The 22,431-nt window shown below is 45.1% G+C and overlaps 5 protein-coding genes across 8 annotated transcripts; 4 read left to right on the plus strand and 1 right to left on the minus strand.

Annotated features, from left to right (window-relative positions):
• Positions 1-302: 302 nt before the first annotated feature.
• pane1 (proliferation associated nuclear element) lies at positions 303-2,102 on the plus strand. The gene is made up of 6 exons (XM_003976055.3): positions 303-491; positions 748-824; positions 981-1,079; positions 1,211-1,290; positions 1,461-1,552; positions 1,769-2,102. Exons 1-6 carry the CDS (start codon positions 402-404, stop codon positions 1,916-1,918), a joined length of 588 nt encoding a protein of 195 aa, XP_003976104.2. The 5' UTR covers positions 303-401; the 3' UTR covers positions 1,919-2,102.
• A 949-nt stretch (positions 2,103-3,051) lies between these two features.
• Positions 3,052-4,248, minus strand: mb (myoglobin). Of its 2 annotated transcripts, none has more exons than XM_003976046.3 (4): positions 4,133-4,248; positions 3,843-3,950; positions 3,469-3,688; positions 3,052-3,397 (listed from the first exon to the last, which is right to left on the minus strand). In XM_003976046.3, the coding sequence occupies exons 2-4, from the start codon at positions 3,923-3,925 to the stop codon at positions 3,260-3,262; spliced, it is 441 nt and encodes a 146-aa protein (XP_003976095.1). In that variant the 5' UTR covers positions 3,926-3,950; positions 4,133-4,248; the 3' UTR covers positions 3,052-3,259. The 2 variants fall into 2 exon arrangements, with proteins under 2 accessions (XP_003976095.1, XP_029707363.1); XM_029851503.1 differs by having other exon boundaries at positions 3,843-3,928; positions 4,133-4,196.
• Positions 4,249-6,434: 2,186 nt separating this feature from the next.
• LOC101066525 (serine hydrolase-like protein) lies at positions 6,435-11,367 on the plus strand. Of its 2 annotated transcripts, none has more exons than XM_029851110.1 (13): positions 6,435-6,655; positions 7,166-7,309; positions 7,920-8,033; positions 8,255-8,296; positions 8,374-8,393; positions 8,488-8,562; positions 8,669-8,775; positions 8,842-8,921; positions 9,004-9,038; positions 9,123-9,199; positions 9,300-9,381; positions 9,823-10,072; positions 10,768-11,367. In XM_029851110.1, the coding sequence occupies exons 1-12, from the start codon at positions 6,586-6,588 to the stop codon at positions 9,964-9,966; spliced, it is 990 nt and encodes a 329-aa protein (XP_029706970.1). In that variant the 5' UTR covers positions 6,435-6,585; the 3' UTR covers positions 9,967-10,072; positions 10,768-11,367. The 2 variants fall into 2 exon arrangements, with proteins under 2 accessions (XP_029706970.1, XP_003976103.3); XM_003976054.3 differs by having other exon boundaries at positions 9,823-10,067; positions 10,763-11,366.
• A 364-nt stretch (positions 11,368-11,731) lies between these two features.
• Positions 11,732-15,560, plus strand: LOC101066295 (serine hydrolase-like protein). 2 transcript variants are annotated; one of them, XM_011616938.2, is made up of 13 exons: positions 11,732-11,864; positions 12,296-12,427; positions 12,501-12,644; positions 13,058-13,171; positions 13,306-13,347; positions 13,433-13,452; positions 13,537-13,611; positions 13,920-14,017; positions 14,089-14,168; positions 14,246-14,280; positions 14,390-14,466; positions 14,969-15,056; positions 15,145-15,560. In XM_011616938.2, the coding sequence occupies exons 2-13, from the start codon at positions 12,415-12,417 to the stop codon at positions 15,271-15,273; spliced, it is 915 nt and encodes a 304-aa protein (XP_011615240.2). In that variant the 5' UTR covers positions 11,732-11,864; positions 12,296-12,414; the 3' UTR covers positions 15,274-15,560. The 2 variants fall into 2 exon arrangements, with proteins under 2 accessions (XP_011615240.2, XP_029706972.1); XM_029851112.1 differs by lacking the exon at positions 12,501-12,644.
• Positions 15,561-15,838: 278 nt separating this feature from the next.
• LOC101066070 (serine hydrolase-like protein) lies at positions 15,839-20,438 on the plus strand. The gene is made up of 13 exons (XM_029851111.1): positions 15,839-15,954; positions 16,020-16,163; positions 16,577-16,690; positions 16,802-16,843; positions 16,955-16,974; positions 17,048-17,122; positions 17,226-17,332; positions 17,841-17,920; positions 18,010-18,044; positions 18,155-18,231; positions 18,313-18,394; positions 19,739-19,947; positions 20,185-20,438. The coding sequence occupies exons 1-12, from the start codon at positions 15,942-15,944 to the stop codon at positions 19,916-19,918; spliced, it is 969 nt and encodes a 322-aa protein (XP_029706971.1). The 5' UTR covers positions 15,839-15,941; the 3' UTR covers positions 19,919-19,947; positions 20,185-20,438.
• Positions 20,439-22,431: the final 1,993 nt, after the last annotated feature.

The following is a 22,431-nucleotide window of genomic DNA, read 5'->3' on the forward strand; positions in this document are numbered from 1 at the left end:
TCCTATAAGACTCAACGACCATATGCACAGAAGAAATGAAACAAACACACAATGTGCCTGTGTAGCGAAAGAGGAAGTTCGTAATGTACTTGGCTGACGAAAAACAAGGAGCTGGGAAACGAATAAAGACTGTCAGACTGCGGGGAGTACTAGAGAATCAGAACCAAGTCAGGGAAGCTAAATATACATTCACCCAAGAACACAATGCTTCAATATGTACTGGAGTCTGTTAGACGCTCCAGTATGATAGGTGGCGCTAGGCACCGTTACTGTGGTTTGTAGGCCACTATAAAAATCGACGAAGAAGACGAAGAAGAAGAAGACGACGATACGTCATGGCGTCATTTGCGTGACGACGTTGGCGCGCAGAAAGAAACAGGCGGAATGAAGAGATTACTTAAATGAAATTACACTACGTTGTATTTTCAATCGTGATGTCGTTGTTGAAGCCGTTTAGTAAGTTGCCTGGTTTGAACACAGCCAACATTTTGGTGAGTGGGTTTTATGACAAAACCTTTCGGTGTTTATTATTTCCACGTTACTGGCTGGTAACGTTTTTGTTTACGGACATATATACGGTATATATATATCGATATATAAGTTTAACGATATTAAACTGTCGATATGTAAATTGACGTGTACATATTTCCGTAATTCCAGATTATATGTGATCAGTATAGAACGTGTCGCTCACCTGAGCCAGCCTGAGATCTCCTGTGTCAGGTGTTCTTGCTTTGGTTCTTCCAGCTGGTGGAGAGCGAAGAGCAGCTGCAGCAGCCTTTAGCAGATGTTCTGGTGGAGGAGGCCACTTTCACCGTGAACGTGTGAGTAAAGCGGTCCCCTTTCTCCAGGATGCTCACGGAAGCAGGTTTTAAGAAGGCAGACACTGGCATTCCTGCAGAATGGGGTTATTTAGGGGGTTCTTTTGACAATAAATCACACAATCCACAAAAGATTAATCAAGTTTAGCCCTCATACAGGAGACTCGCAAAGACTCTGCCTTTACCTGTGGAAAATGAGGAGAGTCGTCCGAGGATCGACTTGGTGGTGTTCATCATCCACCTGTCCTCAGAACTCAGGTACCCATACAATAAAAGCTGCACATTCAATGGTTATTCTTTATACAGTAAAGCAAAGCTACAGTATCCACTCGTGCTTCGTTTAGTGGGAAAGACACCTTTGTTTACTTTATGGTTTTGTCTTGCTCAAGCCTGCAGTCAGCAGAAGCATCCCTGAAACATTTGGACTCTGGATATTTCCTTGGAAAAGTCTGCTTCATGGTCACTAATGGTACAGAAAATGCTTTTGGCAGCTCAATGAAACACATAAACTGCAATGTAGCGCAGAACTGACGACACTGCTTTCATTTATTGTTGTAAAAGGACCCTCGCAGCTTTCTGCTGAGTGCTGTTTTGCTCATCCATCACCGTGACTGCCGTCCTGTGTGTCTGTCTCTGTAGCTCGTGATGCTTCAGTGCCTCCAGAGCGTCTCGACGCCGTGAGAAAACTGGCTGCTTCGCTCCAGAGCCCTTTACTCTTTGCAGAGGATCAGGTCTGTTTGATTCCCACCCCAGAATAATCAATTGAGAACGGCTTCAGGTCTTTATAGCGCCTAACTTAAGGTATTAAAAACCACTTAAACCACCTAGAAAAAAGCTAAATTAGCAAAGAAAGCTGACTGTAATCTCTAATGTTTCCGTGTTAACATCCAAAAGTAACCGCGCATTTCATCAAACACAAATGTATGAAACGTGTCTGCTCCCCCCAGACACCAAACGGTTTGACCACTGCCACAGAGAGGCTGCTGACCATCCTGAAGGGAGCTGCTGGCCTCGTTCCCATGGCAACGGCCCTCTACCTGTCCAACCTCACCCGCTACTCTCTGCCCTTTGATATCGACCAGCCCACCTTTGACTGACCGGCTGGTTTCTTTCTGTTGGAGATGTCTGTCTAACCTTTTCATATTTGTATTGATTTTTAAGCACGTTAACATATTCCTGTTATTTTAATATGACATCTTAATGCCGAACAGATACGCCTTCTTCTTGCTCTGGGTGCGCGTGACTTTGTTCTTTAAACCGAATAAAATCATAAACATAGCACCAACTCTCTTGTGTGACATTGAGAGAGACATTTCAAGAGAAATGCACATAAAGGCGTCAGGTAAAACCATTACTGGAGTGGGAGGCTCAGCATCCTGTACCTGCCCCCCCCCCCCCCCGCTCTGCCCCCTGGCCCAGCGGGAGCTACACACTCATGGACCTGGGACAGAGAGGACCCCCCGGTACAGGCAGACCATGTCAACACGCAGGAGTCGGCGATACTCGCCGCTGCGCCACCAGGAAACCTTGTGTTTGGTTTCTATACACATATTTTTAAGATTATTTAATCTGCGTGCAGCTCCTGAGGATAGTGCACGTTGGAGGTTAAATGATGCAAACAGACGCCACACCGAGACAATAATACCCTGCTTGGTCAGGGTCACATGCTTGCCTGGCCCACTTCAGTTAACAGTTGCTCAGCTATCACCCGCGTGAGCCAACGTGCTGTGCCTGGTGTCACGTCTGCACGAGTGGCCCTCGTGCACAGTCATCCAATGGGCAGGTTCCCCAACACGGTTAGAAACTGGAAAAGGGGGGTGTTGATGAGGGCGAATATCTTTGTGCTGTTTCAGACGTCACAAACTGAGCAACACGACGATGATATTAAGACAAGAGGGTTTATTTTCGCTTCTTTTCGCTGTATAATGTGAAAAAAATCCATTTATGATTCAGTTTTGATGGTTTTCTTGTGCTTATTTTACCAAGTACATCTTTTTCTCTGAACATTATCAGGATTTATCTCCACCAGCTTCCACATGTGAGTCTTAGTGAGTAATAATAAGGCTATTTTCTAAAGTGGCCACCAAAAAAACTCATTTATTTTGTCCACTGTCTGAATTTTGCTTTTTGCATGTGTTGAAATCTGAATAATGTGAGGTTTTAGTGACAAGATGTAACAATGTTGAGTTTAGTCGGAGGAGAATTACAGAAGATCTGATGACTGACAACATTGATCGACACGCAGAATTTATTTTTTCAGCAAAAGATCCACTAACAGGAAAATATTGCGATCTACAACATTGTTTAGTCACGATCCATTGAGGTTACAAATGTAAACAATGTCATTGAACTATTCCAGCGTCATTTATTGGAAATGAGCAAAAGAAACCGCAGATTTTTAAAGGCCCTGGATGCTGGAAACATCGGTGTGATGGCGTTTAGCTGAAGCCGAGGTCTTTGTAGGTCACGTCAATGTCAGCGATGATGGTGGCCATGACGTTCTTCAGGGCCTGCTGCCCGGCTGCATCCAACCCAGCCTTCTCCTCCATGACCTTCCCGATGACCTCAGCGATCAGCTGGTGAGAGAAACCTTCATAACAACACACGGGCCAGAACACCAGAACATGGGCCAGAACACCAGCCTCACCTTGAAGTTATTAATGGGTATCTTGTGCTTGGTGGCATGAGTGTTGGCAAGAGGTTGGAGGAGGGCTGCGTGGTTACCTTTGGCCTTCAGGAGCTCACCCAGCTTTTTCAGCACAGTGGCGCCATGGGCCGACACCGCAGCGTTACCTGCCAGGTCGCTCTGCGTAATGCCAGCAAACTTGGGGAAGAGCTTTTGAGTTTCTGGATTCTCTGTGAATAAACTAAAAGAAAAGAAGAGGAAATGCAGCGAGAACCTGCTGGTTGATATTCAGCAGCAATAACAGGGGGAAGGTCTGCATAGATAACTTTCAGAATTCCATCAGTAAATGCAAAAAAACCCAATAAGGTTCTGCTCGTGTCCTGGGAGTCACTAACCGGGTCAGCACTATTCCCCCGTGAGCACCGTAGTCCGCCTCGACTGGACCCCAGAACTTCAGAACCGTTTCAAAGTCAGCCATGACCTCAGAGGAGTGAAACGAAACACTGGTTTCAGGGTTAAAAGCAGAATAAAACAACCAATGACAGACAAAAACAGACAAAAAGCAGCGTCTCGCGTTACCAGGGGCACTTCCCAAAAATATTTCACAACAGATTTGTATTTTTTTTGATAATTTATTATAAACACAAACTCAACAATTATTGGGCATTAAAAGAAAAGTTATTACCTGCAAAGTTGTGAAATATCCCGTCACACTAAAGTGAGAATTTCAGCCTGAGTCCCCCTCCCGCGAACACTAATCTTTTATACCCCCTCTGTTCTACCAATTAAAGTATTCCAGCCCCCCCCCCCCCCCCCCCCCCCCCCCCACCACCACCACCTACTTCACATCTCTTTCCATCCGCTGACCTTTCCGGATTTAATCAGCTTTGACATGTCTGATATGAAAAAGGTCCATTCCATCTTTGATTTACCGATACTGAAAATTTAGTTTGCAGTTGTGTTAAATTCAAGTGATTTATTATTTGTCAAGCTCATGTGAGGGTTGTGAAACAAACTGTGTACTAGAGGGAACCAAACCCCACAGATCAAATCTCTTGAATCCTGAGTCTATGAGGTGATCGGGTGCAACATTAGAATCAGCAGCAATGATCGGGGTCCAACGATCAGCTCCAAAAGGATCCATCTGTCCTCATCTGACATGGTTCAGAACAGTGACACCTGCTGGCCGCTGGGAGGAATGGCAAAAACATCGATCACCTCATTAAGCTTCCCAAATCTTAACATCGCTGTTAACGAATCTTTTCAGAAAATACAATTTTAAGTTTGTTCTATTTGTTCTGTCCTTCTGTGCTGCTCTTGTCCCGCTGCCTGGGTCAGTGTGTGTGTGTGTGTGTGTGTGGGGGGGGGTTGTGGCTGTTTGGTTTTAGTGTGTTTGTGGTCTGAATGTGTTCACGAACCTCATGAGCTGTTGAATTATGTTCACAAATCTCCGTGTACATATGTAGGGGTATGCATACACCTGTCCACATGACCAAAGGTGCATGTATATGTGGATGGGATTATATGTGTAGGATTGGATGTGTCAATGTGTATTGTTGCTCTATTTTTTTCTTCTTTCATGGTTTCCAAAGTCATCAGTAGTTTTTGTTGTTGATTTTGTGGTCTCTTTTTTTTCGTTCTTTCTCTTTTTAGGGCTTCTTTGGTAGTTGCTGTTGGTCTGCCTCGTTGTTTCTGTGATTGTTAGTTTGTATAGTTTCATAATTCTTAATATTCGCCACAACACGTGAAACCCTTCAGATGCTGGACAGGACAGAGCCCAGCAGTTCTTTCTTCATGGGGAATTTGTGTGGAAGTAAAATCATTCGGTGGCAATGGGATCTGTGGTTTTAGTACAATTGGTGGAGCCTCTAGTTTCTGTTTATAGTGTTTATAGTATGACTGTGTGTCCGCTGCAGAGCTTTGGATAGTTTTGCTTTAATGTCGCCATAGGTGACCTTTTCTACATATGAAACGAGCCCCAGCCTACAGCTCATGGGTCTTTCCAGCAGGGCAGTGTGCAGATGTAGAACCATGCACACAACCTCATCTGCTCTCACCTGTCCTGTGCAGGTGGCTTTAATCCCAAGTGGATTCCTCCCTGCTGGCTTTGCTGCTTCACAGAGCATAAGTCGTCTTCTCACCTACGTCAATTTTGAACGTCATACTACTATTTTAGATGTCAGTGTTGATCATCCAAGGATTAAAAACTGTTGCAATGCTGCCAAAGAAGAAAAAAAAATCCTTATTCTCTTCTTCACCTTCATCCATAGATTTTGGCATCCTTCTTAAATGACTACAATGTCCCTTTTCCCCCACACAGGACGTTTCCATTCAGTAAGAGATTCACGTTTTGGATATGATGGAAAACTGCATTTGGACAGATGTTCCTTTGCTGAAGACAGTTATTCACATTTGCTATGTGTGTCTATTCAAAGCAACAGACCAAATAAAATATATGTGTTTGGAAATTTGTTCTTTGTAATGTTTAATGCGAGTGTGAGTGAATATGCTTTTATTTCTAGCAGTGGTCCTCTCAGCAGGGTGCTTGTGTGAGACCTAACACCAGCTTTTGCTGTCTAATCAGAACAAAGTGTTTATGTCAATGATGTTCTTAAAATTTGGCTTTTCGTAAGCACACAATACCAAAAACGGTTAAACCAGAGTAGTTTCGGATTAAACACACTTCGGTGAATTTGCGTTCAATAAAACCAATTTATTTTATTGTTATAAAATTTGAAGGAAAATAGCACCTCTGTGTGTAGTTAATAAAAAAAAATATTTTCATGTTATGTGTGTTTTGATTGCTATGTGCATGATTTCTATATGATTATATATCGTATATATCGTATGTTCATATATGAACTGTGCCCTAGTTTTCCCTCCGTGGTTGCTCGGTAACAGGTACCGCGACTCTTCTTCGCTGTCATTGGTTGAGACGCTCAGGTCTCGTTTCATTTCATCCAATAGTAGTTGATCTATAAGTCACGTGTCTCGGCACCCGGAAAAAGCCGTAAACAGTGACAATTTCAGAGACGTTTCGAGTCTTTCGCAGCACCTTCAAGTTTAAAGTTTTATGTTTCGCTTTTCTCGTCACACTTATTTATACTTTTGGCTTTAAACTTCACTTGTCCGACAGAAATGTCTTCCAATATGATAAACGTTTTGAAAGGCGTCAGACACTTGACCTCCACCGCAATGAAACAAGCCGGTAACGAATTTCTTTTAAGTAATAAACAAAACCAATAATCTTAATATAATAAAATTGCATCGTTGCTCAAAATATTATCACTTCTAAACTTTGTTTCATTTGGATGTCTGACCAATTTAATAAACATAATTAGCGAATCTACTGAAGAAACCATAGAAATCTGTTGATTAATATTTTGAGTAATATTGGACGCAGATGCAGAAAACGTAAATGATTATCGTGATAATTTCCGTGTTCAGAAATCTAATCCTTCATTAATAAAAACAGATGTGTCCAGGGAGGTTTCTCAAAGAGAATTACTGTTTTGGTATATTTTAAAATGATAAATTAGTACTGGTTGGGTTTTTTTGGTATAAAAATAGTAGAATTGTGTAGAAATGGCAGAAAAATATAGATTCTTTGAAATAAAAGAAAATGCACAAGGTAATGTTCAGCATTGTGTGCTTCCCAACACTGTCTAACAAGTCACACACGGTCATACGTGCACCGCTGAAGCAGTGTTTTGTCCAGGGTTCGAGCTCTCGGTACCAGTTCCATGGGGAGAAATCAGGGGTAAAAGCTGGGGTCCTGATCATGGTCGTCCTGTGCTGTGCCTGCACGGCTGGGCTGACAACTGCGGGTCCTTCAACACCCTCATTCCTCTGCTACCCAAAGGTGACTGTTGTGTTCTTAATAAGTCAGATTTCATTAAGCCACACTGTAGTTTTTATGATTAATGAAGTGATGAATGATCCCTTAAAATCAATACAGATTAGAAATATTTTTCATTGTGGGTATGGAGTCTTCTGCTCGTTCTCTCTTATTTCTACGGCTTATGGTTATTTGATGTTTATTACCTCTGCCAAAGAGCTTATGTGACAGCCAGTGTTTGTGAATAAACTCTTCATCTTTCTGACAAAATAACTCGAAAGGTTATTGACAGATTTTTATGACATTTTCAGGATATATTTCTATGCACAGTATGTGTATATGCGAGTGGGAGCAACAGTGTTCCTGGGCTCTATCACAGCTGGTCTCTGCTCTTCTCACACCTTTTAGAGCTGGTGCCCTGAAACTTCTGACAGAATATCCCACATAAAGACTTTAGAATAAGTGTGATTGTATTCATACCTGTACTCTCAGGTTGGCCCGTCTCTCACAAACTCTGGATGTTGAACTTTGACCGGACGGACTAGAGATAATCAGTGACTTTACACGCTCAATCCTAATTGAATAATTTAACTTTTTTAATCGCTGTCACGCTTTTGGTTGTTGTCTCTGTCAGAGTGCAGATATGTGGCAATAGACCTGGCAGGCCATGGTCTGTCATCTCATCGCCCTCCTGGAGTTCTCTACTCTTTTCCTTATTATGTGATGGATGTACGCAGAGTCATCGACGGTGAGGTCGCGTGGTGGGATGATTATATGTTTTTAATATGTGTCTTTTATAAACGAAATGCTTCAGTAAGGATTTCCATGTAAATATGAAGTATTTACATAAATAATTCCAGCCAAATCCAGATTCTGTGGTGCAGTTTTCCAGTGATGTCATTCATTTCAGGTCAAATCTGGCTCTAGAAGTGTGATAAGATTGATGATCTCTGAAATTTGCTCCCTCAGCTCTGCAGTGGGATAAATTCTCCATTATTGGTCACAGCATGGGTGAGTGCAGCATTTCACCACTAACTAACCACCCAGTTGGATTCTTAGGGATTGAATCTCTTTTTTGTGTTGTCCAGGAGGCCACGTTGCTGGGATGGTAGGACCAGTTTTCCAGTGGTTGTCGGGCTCTTCTGCAGGAAGCATCAAATGCCTGGAGGTTGCCCTGTGCATGATCTGTCTTCTCCCCACAGTTCAGTGCTCTCTACCCAGAGATGGTTGATGCGCTCGTATTCCTGGACTGTTATGGATTCTTACCAGCAGATCCGGTACGTTAACATCCCACAAATAAAAACGAATCGCGTTTTGTTCCAGGTTTTCCTGCGTCGGTGATGATATTTGACAGTAAGTGAAAATGTTTCTGTGCTCTTTCAGAAAGAGTTGCCTGATGTGATGCGGCGGGGGATGGATGAGATCATTCAGTTTGACAAAAGGCCTGAAGAGAAGACGAGAGTTTACACCTATGAAAATGCAGTGAAGAGGTGTTGATCAGTAGAAGTGAATATCCAGTCAGAGAGGAGCAGTAAAAATGTGCTTCTCTTCATTAGGCTGCTGGCTGGAAACCCGAGTATTTCAGAAGAATCTGTCCACAACATCTTAGAGCGAGGACTGGTCCAAGTGGACGGAGGTCTGTCTGGTTTTGCTCCTGTTTCGTATTGACTGTGGTTGTTTTAATAAAGCTGTTGCATCCTTTCTTTTTTCTCCTGCAGGCGTGGTGTTTTCCCGAGACTTTCGAATTAATCTGGTCCGTTTTAAGACCTTTAACTCTTTGTCCTTTTCTTCCAATCATGTCACAATGAAAGTAGACTTTTGTATTTTGCCACTGCAGAAAAACATCGCAAGGCAGAGTATGGAGCAGATAGTCGACATGCAGTCCAGGATAAAATCCCCTATTCTACTAGTCCTGTAAGACCCATCTCTTATTTACTTATTATTTAATCACTTCAATACAATATTAAAGTTGTTTATGTACGTTCACACGCAATCATTTTTCCTAACCTTCCAGAGCCGAAGATGGTTTCAATAAACAATACGACAAATCAGACACGTACAGATCAGCCCTCCTGCAGGTGTATCGTGAGAGAAAGGTGAGGCTGATATATTTATTCTCTGGTTTATTTAAGAGCAGCAGGACTCTGAAGCTTCCTGAATGGTGCCGTCCTTTAAAGGAAGCAACCCTGCTACACAACATGGTTCAAGCAGAGCTACCTTTGATTCCAGGGGAATTCATTATTGCACACACTCTGTTGAGGACCGGTGCAGCATCGGCAGGGCTGTAGGAGCTGCACCAATCGTCCTATCGTCTCTCTTTATGTTATCATGGAAAGGCAGACATTTGCATATCTGTGGTATTTAAATATGCCACTGTGCTTTTTAGAGATGGAACTTTGGGTAGATGGATAAAATGGTATATTTTGCTAATTCTAGCAGCGACCTGATGCTGAGGGGTAGATGAATGATCACAACAATTAAACATAATTAGAGAAATAAATTGGGTTTAGCACTGACAAGCCTCGTCTGTCTTTCAGGACCTGATTGTTACAGTTCCAGGCGATCATCACGTCCACCTGAATAATCCTGAAGTTGTTGCTCCGGCTGTGTCCGACTTCCTCAAGACTAAAGTGCTCTCACAGCCCCCCAGCCAGACAGCCTCTCCCAACGCCAAGTTATAAGAGACAGTATAAAGAAGGCCACCCTTTATCAACCCCGTTAAGACATTTAAACCTCCATCAACACATCTTATAATCAGTCACAGTTTTAAGCTCATTTTACATGTACAGTGATCCCTCGTTTATCGCGGGAGTTACGTTCCAAAAGTAACACGCGAAAAGTGAAATCCGCGTAAGTAGCAACTTTATTTTTTTAAATTATTTTACAATGCAATACTGAACAGTAGAATGAAACCAAACATCAAAACCTGTTTTAAAGACCAAACTTTGTTTAAAACAATAATTTTAATATAGTAATACTGTACAAGATTGGAAACATTGTCACTGGCGTATTTCAGTCCCAGCTGAGCCTCTTCGTCCTGACTCCGCTCCGCTGGAGCGTCTGTTTCTACTGGAGGCGCAGGAGTCTTTCTCCGAGAGAAGAACATTGTTATAGGCAGTTGTTGGCGCTCTTTCTTTTTCTGGGCAAGAAGATTTTTATAAACGGATATGCCACCTTCAATTATATTTGAGAACTGCAATGAACGACTCATCAAAGGGTCCCATTCTTGTGCCGTGCGCTGAAGTTCAGTGGCCATTCTCACCATGGTTGCTAAGCGACCAAGTGCAAACGTAAAGTTGGCAGAATGTACAGAAACGAAAACTGTTGACAAGTGAAAAATCAATACAGTACAGCGTCAATATTTTATTTCTAGACAACAGTAAAGCCCCTGAGCCAATCAGGATTCAGAGGCACTGTAAAAAAAAAAAAAAATCCGCGAAGCCGCGAAAGATGAACCGCGATATAGCGAGGGATCACTGTACTGCACTTTGTAATACTTCATGTAATGTGGAGAAATTGTCCATAGTCACAGTATTGAGTTTTCCATGTTACACCAAGCTTGCGAAACTGGAAACTTCATAGACATTTGATCAATATTTCTGTACTGTACTTATGAGCCTTTTGAGCAAATTGCCTGATAATGGGCTAGAGTTGCGTAACCCGTTGTGGGAGATAAAGCTCGACTGGTATTACGGTGTGGAGCTCTGGCGCTGAGGTGTGTTCCTGCTCCTCTTGGTGTGTCACAGGCGTATTTTGAGGCTGCAGCTCCTTTACGTTGTACCCACCGCCTTTGAAGAATGTTTGATATTCACGCTGGCATCTTTGATTTCTGCTCCCCGTTATTAATATTTTAGCTGTTGCAGACTTTCCTCTGAAGATTTTCCCCTCCTGTTTTACCTCAGGAATGAAAACAAGTATTGAAGCAAAGGCGCCAGTGCTGCAGAAGCTCCATTGTGATGCTGCTTTTTGTGGCTGCGCCCTGTTCAAACATACATTAACATTGGTATTGATATGGTACTGATATTCACAAGTGGCTGCTTATTTCTGAGGACAAATTCAGCACACAATCATTTGTCCTGAACAAGTTGAGGTGTGCCCAGCTTCCACTGGCAAGTGGAGCGAGTCTCAACCAGTTCAATCAGCTTAGGGGGGGGGGCTGGCTTTGGATGGGGGACAGCACCAAAGATGTGGTCCGAAGCCACGGAGAAGAGGAAAGACCTGATGATCTCTGGAGCAGTAGAGGTGGAAGATGAGTGGAAAACCTGGGAGGTTAAGGTTGACGTGGGCGGGTAGGTGGAGAAGGGTTCGGCTAACCCTCAGGCAAGGCTGAGCTTCCTGATCTGTGCCACCTATGGCTCCACCTATGGCTCCACCTATGGCTCCACCCATGGCTCCACCTATGGCTCCACCTATGGCTCCACCTATGGCTCCACCTATGGCTCCTCAGTCCACACAAGCTACACCTGGCAGAGCTGAGGTGAAGCCTGCCTGCTCTGTTCATCCCAGGAGAAAAGCATGAAGCACATCCTGGCAGCATTGATGCAGGAGGTGGCACCAGGACCGGGTCCAGTACCTCGATGCAAGTTATAGGCACAATTTCTAACAGATACATTTGATTTAATGAGCTCATATGTCTAAGCTTTTTACTGCGTGGCTGCTGGTAAAACGATCTGTAGATACACCCAATGTGAAAGATAAAATCCATTTTAAATTATACGCATACTACACGAATTTTTAATGACAAAACGTGTGTTTGCTCCATATGGTCTGTGGGATGAAACTGATTTAATTCAATCTGTGATTTGAATTGAATATAAATTGGACTGAATATCGGTCCTTTATCGTCCTGACTTCTCTAATCAGTGTGTAAATTTGAAAGTTGACCTGCTGGCGTGACACGTTTACCATCAGCTGCATCGCTGCTACCTCGTTCAAAAAGCCATTGTACGACTTGAGTAAAGGTAACAAGCGACTTATACAAACCCTCCGATTTTGGATTGCACATTTTAGGCTGGTGAAGGAGGAAATCTCCCAACAAATGCCACTTTATTATTGCGAACAAGGCGGGTGGAATAAGTACTCGGCTGTGCTTGTGACGGAAACTTTCGAGCAGTTTGACTTAAACTTCAATGGCGAAAGCAGGTAAGAAAGATAATGAGGGCATTTGCTAAATGTGCTACTGCACTTGGGTGAGATTAGTGTGGGGTTCTGCCAGAGTCGCAGCTCTCTGTCCCGGTACCGTGGGGAGAACTCAGGGGCCAAGTTTGGGGTCCTGATCATGGTCGTCCTGTGCTGTGCCTGCACGGCTGGGCTGACAACTGCGGGTCCTTCCACACCCTCATTCCTCTGCTACCCAAAGGTGACTGTTGCACACAACGTCTCTGTGTAATTAAGCATTTAATTCAGTAAATGTATCGACAGTAGGCCGTTAAATTAGCCTTAGATTATAGGAGCCATTGTGATAGTAACAGTAGTTTGAAAGTTTAAATGCAAAAACAAGCCCTTAACCTTTGTGCAACCACTATTGAGTGACTAGAATTGGGTTATTAAACATAAATTTTATATCTCGTACCAGAATAATAGTAAATCAAAACATTTACTGGGGTAAAATACATGTTCCTTATAATATCCAATATCAGAATTTTAATTGGGAAAACCAAATACCTGTTCTCAATCAAATCATGAGACATATATATATAATTATTAATATGTATTGAGATACATAAAGCATGACACACCTACATTGTCCTTTATCTTTCTCCTCCCTTTTAGAGTGCAGATATGTGACGATGGACCTGGTAGGCCACGGGTTGTCATCACACCGTCCTCCTGGGACCTTTTATTCAGCTCTTGACTATGTGATGGATGTACGCAGAGTTGTTGAGGGTGCGTAACTTGAAAAAGTTATTTATCCCTGGGATTATTCTCCAGTCTGTGGTCAACTGAAACATTCTGTGAGTCTTCTGTAATGAAGCAGTTGGATTCTGCTGTTTAATGAGGTGTGAAATGAACTCCCACAGCTCTGCAGCTACAGACATTCTCCATCATAGGTCACAGCATGGGTGAGTGCAGCTTTACCTCAGGGTTTGTTGCTAACGGTTATCGTTAACACCGCAGCAGTAAGTCAATTAAACCCTTTATTTACAGGTGGTGACATTGCTGCGGTGGTGCGTGTCTGATCTCTACCCTGTCTTTATGTTTGTCACGTAAGAGGTTGTCGTCGTGTTTAACGCACATCGTGTTTCTCGCAGTTTGCTGCTCTGTATCCTGACATGGTGGATGTTCTCATCCTTCTGGACAGTTTTGGAGTCTTGCCAACAGCTACAGTATGAACCACTTTAACAGCGGAAATTACCCTAAAAAGGGGGGTCAGACGAGTCAGGAAATGCGTGTCGTAATTATGACACACACCAGGCAATACTCGGCTAATGCCCACAATTGTGGCTAAAAGAGAGATGCTAACTGGAACAATAGAAATAGTAGAGATTCTAATCCAGCTGTCCACACGCACACATTCAGACTTTTTATGTTCTATCAGACCCTTGAATAGGAAACAAAGACGCACGTTTGTCCGTTTTCAAACTCGCGTCCCAGACCTGCAGTTACTCGAGTGTGTGTTTGTTTTCTTTGTCAGGCAGAATTACCCGCGGTGATGAGACGGGGCATTGAGGAGTTGCTGCACTATGAAAAAAGGAAGGAGAGGATCTACACCTATGAGGGGGCAGTAGAGAGGTATCACAAGAGTCCAGGGCTGCCCGTCATATTTCGGTGGCTCTGTGCCAACATCTGTCATTCCTGTTTAGGATGTTGGCAGCAAACCCCGGTCTGTCCAAAGAGTCTGTGCACGTGCTCTTAGAGCGAGGCCTAGTCCAACGTGAAGACGGTGCGTCTCGCTGGCCTCTCTGAGGACTAATCTCTCCTGCTCCTGCTGGCACACCAATGTTTTTTCCTCTTTTGCAGGGTTTGTCTTCTCCAGGGACCTGCGGGTTAACTTTGTGAGCCACCTCTCACCTTCCCAACGCCCACATTTGCCACTCTCTTTACGTATATCGTGTCTTCTGCAACAAAAGTCCAAATTTCAGTTTTCTGTGGATGTAATTTCAGAAAAATATTGTGCGCTTCAGTTTGGAGCAGAGCCTGGAGATGCTATCGAGGGTTCAGGCATCGGTTCTCATTGTCCTGTAAGAAACTGCTTGTTCTTGTCTGTAGGAGTTTACGTCACTTTGTTACATCTGTGCCACAACAGGCAGATTTTTCTAAAATGTCCAGTGTGTAAGAATTGTGAGAATCTGTAGTGGTAACTAAACCTAATTTTCTGAGATTCTGGGAGCAAAAATCCCCACTTGGAGGCCTTCGGCGTTTTAGATTCATCTAAAAGTTATTATTGGAGTCGAGAGTCATGTTATAATTCATAAATAATACAAACTTTTCTACATTCAGCTCCGTTCTGGGCTTCTTTCCAATCATGTGTATTAACACTATATTACCCATAGAGGGGGGCTGCATGAGTATTTATTTAGTTATTTTCCTTCTAAGTGAATAATATGTTAGCATTATTATAAAACATCTAACACGCCCTATTTAATTTCATGTTTATTTTATCCAAAATATGTGCCCACTGGATCTTCACTGTAAACATAATTCCCAGTATCAATAACCCAGTGCATGTTTCATCCCTCCCAGTGCACGAGATGGCTCTGAAAGAAGTCTTTCTGAACCATCCCAGAATGAACTGACCTCCACACTTCTCCAGTTTCTCCGTGACAGAGATGTGAGTTTGCAGAGCATCCGTCCTGGTGGTCTGGAAGAGATTCAGTGTCTCTGCAGCTAATCCGCCTTCTTGCCTGCGTTGGTTTCAGCGCACGGTGGTGACGGTACCTGGCGACCATCACGCCCATCTCAACACGCCTGAAGCCGTGGCTCCCTTCGTCTCAGAGTTCCTGCAAAAGAAACTACTCACTGTCAACCTGCCAAGAGAGGAGTTGTAACTGAGCCCGATAAAGTCACAGTTGGGTTTTTTGGATATTCACACTACCATCAAGTCCCTTCACCACCTCTTTATAACTCACATTTTAGTGTGGGTCAGGCTTGAGCCTGTGCATCTGCCAGTAATAATAAAACAATGAAGTTTATGTTGTTTCCATCCTGCCACATCTTTCTTCATGACCTCTTTTCCACAGATCACTGTAACACAACATCCTATTTAATTTGTCTCTCTTGAAATTAAAAGTATCACATGAGTTCTGATCACATTAAACCTCATTTGAATTCTTGAGCTTTGCCATATTTACTGTGTTGTGATAGCCACCTGTTGTGTCCACCAGCGTGTACACAGCATTAATTACTACAGGAGGGATCGAAATTCCAGTTTTATTCTCATTTTCCATCCAGGAGACAACCTGTCAGTCAACACTCAGGGAGACAACCTGTCAGTCAACATTCAGGGAGCCAACCTGTCAGTCAACACTCAGGAGAAAACCTGTCAGTCAACACTCAGGGAAACAACCTGTCAGTCAACACTCAGGAGAAAACCTGTCAGTCAACACTGAGGAAATAGAAGCTCCACAGCTAATTAAGCCCCGCCTCCGTCCTGCTTCAGGCGGCATCTGGGATTTTAATTCCAGTTTTCTGCGACAGGAAACTGGGTTTTGCTGAAATGGCTCAAACAGGTGATTAAAACCACTCAACAGGTGTAAACTTTAAGGCTGTTTCTGATGTTGTGGGGTTCTGCCAGAGTCGCAGCTCTCTGTTCCGGTACCGTGGGGAGAACTCAGGGGCAAAGTTTGGGGTCCTGATCATGGTCGTCCTGTGCTGTGCCTGCACGGCTGGGCTGACAACTGCGGGTCCTTCAACACCCTCATTCCTCTGCTACCCAAAGGTGAAGGCTGCCAGCCTATTACATATAAATTAGTCTCAAATCGTGACATAACATACTATAAACACAGGTTATAATCTCACAGTTATGAGTTTGATGTCTCAATATAAGGAAATTAGAACTTAATTGGCTGCAGGTTTTAGAGATGACAGCAAAATACAAGATAAATAAGCATAGTTTTGAGCTTAAATGTGAATGCTAACACTCTTTTAGCAGAATAAACTAACTTCTTACTGTAAATATAGATCAACGGCATCAGAGTCCATCAAAAGCTTTGTATAATATATAATATATTGTTGATTTGAAATGTCCATCACCTGACATTTTTTCCAGAACTAAATTTCAAAGGTTTTATTTCACTAACACAACAACAGCAACATAGACAACAAATGTTTCTCTTTCATTTTTCTTCACAGACTGCAGATATGTGGCTGTGGACCTCGCGGGTCATGGGTTGTCCTCCCATCGCCCTCCTGGAGTGTTCTACATGTTTACTGCATACGTGGCAGATGTGTGTCACATCATCAAAGGTCTCTGAGACTAAATGTGAAGACATTTATAGACATCTGTGTTTATCGGTCTGAAATCTTCCCAATTATTTTGCCATAAATAACAAGTGAAAGTGGATCTAACTCCTGTAGGTCTCCAGTGGACAAGATTCTCCATTATAGGCCACAGTATGGGTGAGCATCACACTGGGAAGACGCTTGCATCATCATTTGTTTGATATAAGGTGCAAACCTGCTGTTCTCAGACAGAATGTTTCCCGAAACTCTGCGTTGTGTCTTTTACAGGTGGGAACATCGCAGCTCTGGTGAGATTTCTGTCTCCTCAGCATGAATCCAGACTGTTACCTGCGCTGGGATTAGTTCACCTGTTTTCCACAGTTCAGCGCTTTATACCCGGAGATGGTGGATGCCGTCATACTGCTCGACTCCTTAGGGTTTTTACCTACAGATCTAGTAATTTCCATTTTCTATGGCCATTATTCTGTATAAATGATAATGTAAGACTCCTTTTACATGTAAAAGACCTTCTAACGCTCCTCTTCATCATTTTGAACAGGAAAAAATACCCACACTGATGAGGGAGGGGATGGACGAGATGTGTCGGTATGAAGGAAAGACCGAGAAGTCAGAACGAATTTATACTTATGAGAAGGCCGTTGAGAGGTACTGTAACACCGCACTTCCTCATCGAGCGGAAAGAACGATTATTTATGCCACAGATTCTGACTTTGAAGTGACCATTTGTCCAAAGATGGTATCAGTCCTAGGAAAACTCTCTTTGCACCGCTGCTGGAAAGTGTTTATCTGCTCCTGCGTGTGAGGCTCATGCTGGTGAAGGCACTAGTGGTCTCCACCAGCCCATAACTATCCAGCTTAATTAGCACCGTTCGCTGTCCTTTAATCAGCCACTTCTGTAGCGAGACACATTATCCTGTTTTGTCTCCACAGACAGAATCTTGGAATTTGAAGGCTGTTAGAGGACTTCTGATCTGTGCCTGAAGCAAACAGCTTAATATAAAATTAACTGCTGGCAAGTTGTGCTTATCTTGGCTTAGCTTAGTCAATTTTAGCAATTTAATTCCTATTTCTTTTGTTTTTATCAGACTCCAGCCTACGTCAGCCAATTTTGTCATTTTAACGTTAAAACGATGGCTTCCTTTATTTATTTCAGGTTGCAGACTGCAAATCCGAGCCTGTCTGAACGGTCCGTGCACGTCCTTTTAGAGCGCGGTCTGGTTCCAGTTAGCGGTGGTACGTGCGTGTCGCCTCCTTTCCCAGCCTGATAATCTCCTCTCACTTTGTTTGTCCTGCTGGCAGCTCAGTGTTCTTCTCTCCTGCAGGATTTGTCTTCTCCAGAGACTTTCGACTTAATTTTGTAAGCCATTTTTAACTTTGCTCACGTTCCCGACACTCACGACATTATCGTGCTACAGGTTTAGCATTCACCTTTTAATTGCACGTGTAAACAAGGTGTTCTATTTTTAGAAAAATATAGCGCGCATCACTTTGGAGCAGAGTCTGGAGATGCAGTCGAGGATACAGGCCTCTGTCCTGGTGGTCCTGTACGACAGTTAAAATGAATCAGAAATCCCCAAATTTACGTTGAAAATGCTTTGACTTATTACTCTGTTGCCTCTTTTTAGGGCAAAGGCGGAGAACAACGCTGGTGTGGTGTCATCAAGCCAGTTTTCATCAAAACTCCTCGACGGTTACCGTAAAAGAAACGTAAGTGTTGAAAAGGATGATGTATTCATGGAGGTCCACACCTCCCCCCCTCAATGCTGGAGATCCCCCCCCCCCCCCAATGCTGGTTTCGCCACTTTCATGTACACGATGGAGCCTGACGTGGGAAACCTGCAGGGCTGTTGTTGATAACCTGTGGCTGTACAGTTTTCTACCGGTTAAACAAGCACGAGTTTCCTTTTTGAGATGTTCTTCTCTCCATATATAAAGATGTTTTCATGATAAGGCCACAGGCCGGAGACAGGAAGTGGAGGCGGATACTTCAGGAGGACAATGAGCCATAAAATGAACTGCAGTTGTCCCAACATACACTCATAAAAATGTAAATTGCATCCTGAATGTCAGGGAAACAAGAACGAGACAGAAATATCAGAAGGATGGTGTTAGGCTGCGCTTTAGCTGAGGCCTTCTGATTCTAACTGGGATGTTTGTGTCGCCTCAGCACACAGTGGTGACGGTGTCGGGCGATCATCACGTCCATCTCAACCACCCTGGAGCTGTTGCTCCTCTGCTTTCTGGCTTCCTACAGACGGCAGCGGCCTCGCAGCAACACCACAAGTTATAGGAGCCGTCCCGCTTCCACGCCTCCCTCAGACGCCGCTTTGGGCCAGGCGCCGCCATGTTGAAATGACCCCTGATTGAGTCGTGAGTGGCGATGTTGATCAGAACTTCCACCTTGTAAAATAGCTTTATCTATTAATCAGAAATTCCAATTTCTGAAATTCCCAAGTTTTTAATTTCATCCCTCAATTATGGAGGAACAACCAACAGACTGATCATGTGTAGCCCTTTATTCTTCCTGCTTGCTGATTGGTTATTTGATTGTGTCAGAAGACCTTTATTCTGAACCGGGCCGCTCCTGAATAAACCAGCTCTGTGATTCTTACACACAATCTTTGTACTCGCGTTTCTTTTGGGTCCCAGTTCATGATGTAGGCGGGGCTAAAGACGGCATCGTTAGCGGAGTGGCGTCCAACGACAACTTTCATTATGTAGGTCGTCTCCGTCGTCTCTGAAGCCGCCAGGAGTTTATTCGTTTATTACCCCCCCCCATGGTGATTCCATGTAAGGGTGCAGCTGCTGCCGGTCAGAGCAGATCACAGACCACTGCCACCCATTTCTCCATGTCACATAAACTCTGGGATGTTCCTGCTGTTTAATGGGATGGAACCGATTTTCAGCACAGCAGAGCCCCCCCCCCCCCCCCCGGAGACGTACGGTGGCGCTCAGCGCAGCATCCCGCTGCAACTTCATGTAGCCCCCCCCCCCAAAAAATGATCATAGTTATATAAGTTTCCCTCCCACTCCCTACATCCTCTCCATCAGCAGTGGTGTTGTCATAGCAACCCCACCCTTGACTGGCGAACGTCAGCGCTGGGAGCCAGAGGAAGGAGCTGCGTGCAGCGCCGGCGCCCCTCAGTGAGCGGCTGTGATTCGGGGGGGCTCACGTGCACCCGGCAGAGCTGCAGATCATCTGATGATCCCGGAGACTCGGCGCCTCACTAAAACACCAGCTCAATCGCCATCGGCTGCAGGTGAGAATCCTTTTTTTATTCGTATTTCGTTCTCACCGGCACGTTGCTTAATTCCTTGAGTCCTGTTTGCTAATTAAAAATGAGGGTGTCTGATGGAGAAGGTGCCGGGTCCGATTTCCCCTGCGAGTTGTAACAACTGACTGAAAATGATGCTGCAGCTGCTGGTGTGTGATGTGGATTCCGCCTCGCTCACCTGCCTCCGTGTCCTCACTCACGCGTGTCTCTCCCCCCTTCCAGCATGTCCTGGCTCTTCCTGGACTGGTTTGTTCCTCTCTACCTCCTGGTGTCAGTCTTGGTCCTGGCTGGCTTTGGGGCATGCCTGTACTTCCTGGAACCCGGGCTGCAGGATTCCCACAAGTGGAGCAACAAAACAGTGCGGCATCACCCGCTGGTGGCCAGTGTGAACTGCAGAGAGGATGACAGCAAAGCCCTGATATGATGGCGAGGACCGGGGGTGGCGAGGACCGGGGGTGGCGGGGACCGGGGGTGGCGAGGACCGGGGGTGGCGGGGACCGGGTGGGGACCGGGGGTGGCGGGGACCGGGGGTGGCGAGGACCAGGGGTGGCGGGGACCGGGTGTGGACCGGGGGTGGCGGGGACCGGGGGTGGCGAGGACCAGGGGTGGCGAGGACCGGGGGTGGCGAGGACCAGGGGTGGCGGGGACCGGGGGTGGCGAGGACCGGGGGTGGCGAGGACCGGGGGTGGCGAGGACCAGGGGTGGCGGGGACCGGGTGGGGGTCGGGGGTGGCGGGGACCGGGGACCGGGGGTGGCGAGGACCGGGGGTGGCGAGGACCAGGGGTGGTGGGGACCAGGGGTGGCGGGGACCAGGGGTGGCGGGCGGGCCAACCGTACCCAGCTGCCTCGGTGGGACGGGAGGTTAAATCTGGAGGCAGGAAATGATGAAAGATGATGCAGAAAGAAGACCCGGCCCATCCAGATCTTCTTCTTTTGTGATTATGGAAATGAGGAACTGAAGTTGGGTTTTTTTGGTCTTTATTCGGACCAAATGCACGAGGAGGGGCGACGGCTATGTTGATGTCCTTTACAGTGTCGTTAAATTACGTCAGATTACGCATCTCCTTGTACCGACTGTTCTGTAACACTTTGTAAATTGACCAAAAGTCCTTTTTCACATTATGCATCTTTCCTACATTGTGCACGTGATGTCCTGAGCTGATGTGCGCTGGGTTCCTCGCCAGCCTAAACTCTGGTCCCTCGGCATCCAAAACGACAACGTGGTGACTTCATTTTCACCAGGATCACAGACAGAACTAGTGTTTAGTCACGATTAGACGTCCTCGTGTTTTGCTATCGTGGTTTCTGCGTGACAGACGTGTTTGCAGCTGTTCTTGATCAATAAAATGAACCAAATCTGCTTTGCAGTCGAGTTTTCTGCCTTTCTGTCATTGCCCATGCACCAGTTTGGTTCCTGGACACACGGATGTTCCCTCTGCATCCGTCTGGATCCTCTTCTCCAGCCCAAACGGGTCCAGACTCAAGTGAGCTTGAGTACCGGCAGATGTGAGGTTGTGATGGTGGTGACGGAGCCACGAGCACCAGCAGGACAGATCCCAGCAGGCACGGAAACGGGCTCCTTTCACACAGCTGTGAGATTCCGGCTCCCAACACAGACGTGTTTCACAGCTGGATAATTACAGAACTGGGCAGAGAGGATCCCAGGAAGCCACCAAAGAGTGGGAGCCAAACAGTGCGGCTTCAGTCTGGAAGGAATGGGGAGAATGGTGCTCGTGTGCCCACACCTCCCACTAGCGTGCAGATTTCCTCTGACTGAGCTCCAAACTGCAGGTTTGTGTCTGGCTTCCACTCTTGGGATTCTACACACATGAAGGTTTGGATATTTGTAACTATGTAAGGAGACGTCATGGACTCTGTGTGAGGTCTTTGTGCTTCCTCACTGTTTGGGTTGTGCAGCAGATCTTTGATGTGTCCGATTCATCTCGCCGTCTCGTCCTTTTTTCAGAATGAGTGTGTTTGGCCGTCTGACGTCTTTGATCCCTCAAGTCTCTTCGGCCTCCAGACAAACGAAGGAGCGTTCGCCGACGCGTCCGTCGCCTCCTCTCTCGCTCTCGTCTCCTGTCGTCAGGAGGAGACCCATTCAGATTCCCTCCTTCGACAGTGGCGCCGAACAGATCAACAGCAGGTAGATGAGGATACTTCATGAATTATAATTGTGTTTTTAAATCCAATCCATTTTCTTCCTTTGGTTTCAGATCTTTTGTTCCACTTTTTTCAGACGGTACCTTTAGTGGAGCCTCTCATTCACAGGGGAAGCACAGAGACGGAGCTTTAACCCTCCCCAGAACTAAATCCAAAACCTTCAGCACCTCAGCTCTGCCTGTGAAACCCAGCATCACCGTTTCTGCTGCTCACGATCTGGATTTCCCTTCAACTGTCTCTGCTGGCAGACTGAAGCTGAGTGATTCTCCTCAGCCGTCGGCTTCTGATCCCTCACCACTGGACTCC

The sequence above is a fragment of the Takifugu rubripes genome, chromosome 17 (assembly GCF_901000725.2).
Source record: "Takifugu rubripes chromosome 17, fTakRub1.2, whole genome shotgun sequence".
Classification (NCBI taxonomy): Eukaryota; Metazoa; Chordata; class Actinopteri; order Tetraodontiformes; family Tetraodontidae; genus Takifugu; species Takifugu rubripes.

Excerpts from the sequence above, each read along its gene's own strand:
- mb (XM_003976046.3), bottom strand. The coding sequence starts at position 3,925 with ATGGCTGACTTTGAAACGGTTCTGAAGTTCTGGGGTCCAGTCGAGGCG. Across the intron at positions 3,689-3,842 it reads GGGGGAATAGTGCTGACCCG|TTTATTCACAGAGAATCCAG; the intron begins GTTAGTGACTCC and ends CTTTTCTTTTAG. Across the intron at positions 3,398-3,468 it reads TACCCATTAATAACTTCAAG|CTGATCGCTGAGGTCATCGG; the intron begins GTGAGGCTGGTG and ends TTCTCTCACCAG.
- LOC101066070 (XM_029851111.1), top strand. Across the intron at positions 16,164-16,576 it reads CATTCCTCTGCTACCCAAAG|ACTGCAGATATGTGGCTGTG; the intron begins GTGAAGGCTGCC and ends TTTTCTTCACAG. Across the intron at positions 16,691-16,801 it reads TGTGTGTCACATCATCAAAG|GTCTCCAGTGGACAAGATTC; the intron begins GTCTCTGAGACT and ends TAACTCCTGTAG.
- pane1 (XM_003976055.3), top strand. The coding sequence starts at position 402 with ATGAAATTACACTACGTTGTATTTTCAATCGTGATGTCGTTGTTGAAG. Across the intron at positions 825-980 it reads GCCACTTTCACCGTGAACGT|GAGACTCGCAAAGACTCTGC; the intron begins GTGAGTAAAGCG and ends GCCCTCATACAG. Across the intron at positions 1,553-1,768 it reads TACTCTTTGCAGAGGATCAG|ACACCAAACGGTTTGACCAC; the intron begins GTCTGTTTGATT and ends TGCTCCCCCCAG.
- LOC101066525 (XM_029851110.1), top strand. The coding sequence starts at position 6,586 with ATGTCTTCCAATATGATAAACGTTTTGAAAGGCGTCAGACACTTGACC. Across the intron at positions 8,776-8,841 it reads TATGAAAATGCAGTGAAGAG|GCTGCTGGCTGGAAACCCGA; the intron begins GTGTTGATCAGT and ends TCTCTTCATTAG. Across the intron at positions 9,200-9,299 it reads TCCCCTATTCTACTAGTCCT|AGCCGAAGATGGTTTCAATA; the intron begins GTAAGACCCATC and ends CTAACCTTCCAG.
- LOC101066295 (XM_011616938.2), top strand. Across the intron at positions 12,645-13,057 it reads CATTCCTCTGCTACCCAAAG|AGTGCAGATATGTGACGATG; the intron begins GTGACTGTTGCA and ends CCTCCCTTTTAG. Across the intron at positions 13,453-13,536 it reads GTGGTGACATTGCTGCGGTG|TTTGCTGCTCTGTATCCTGA; the intron begins GTGCGTGTCTGA and ends TGTTTCTCGCAG.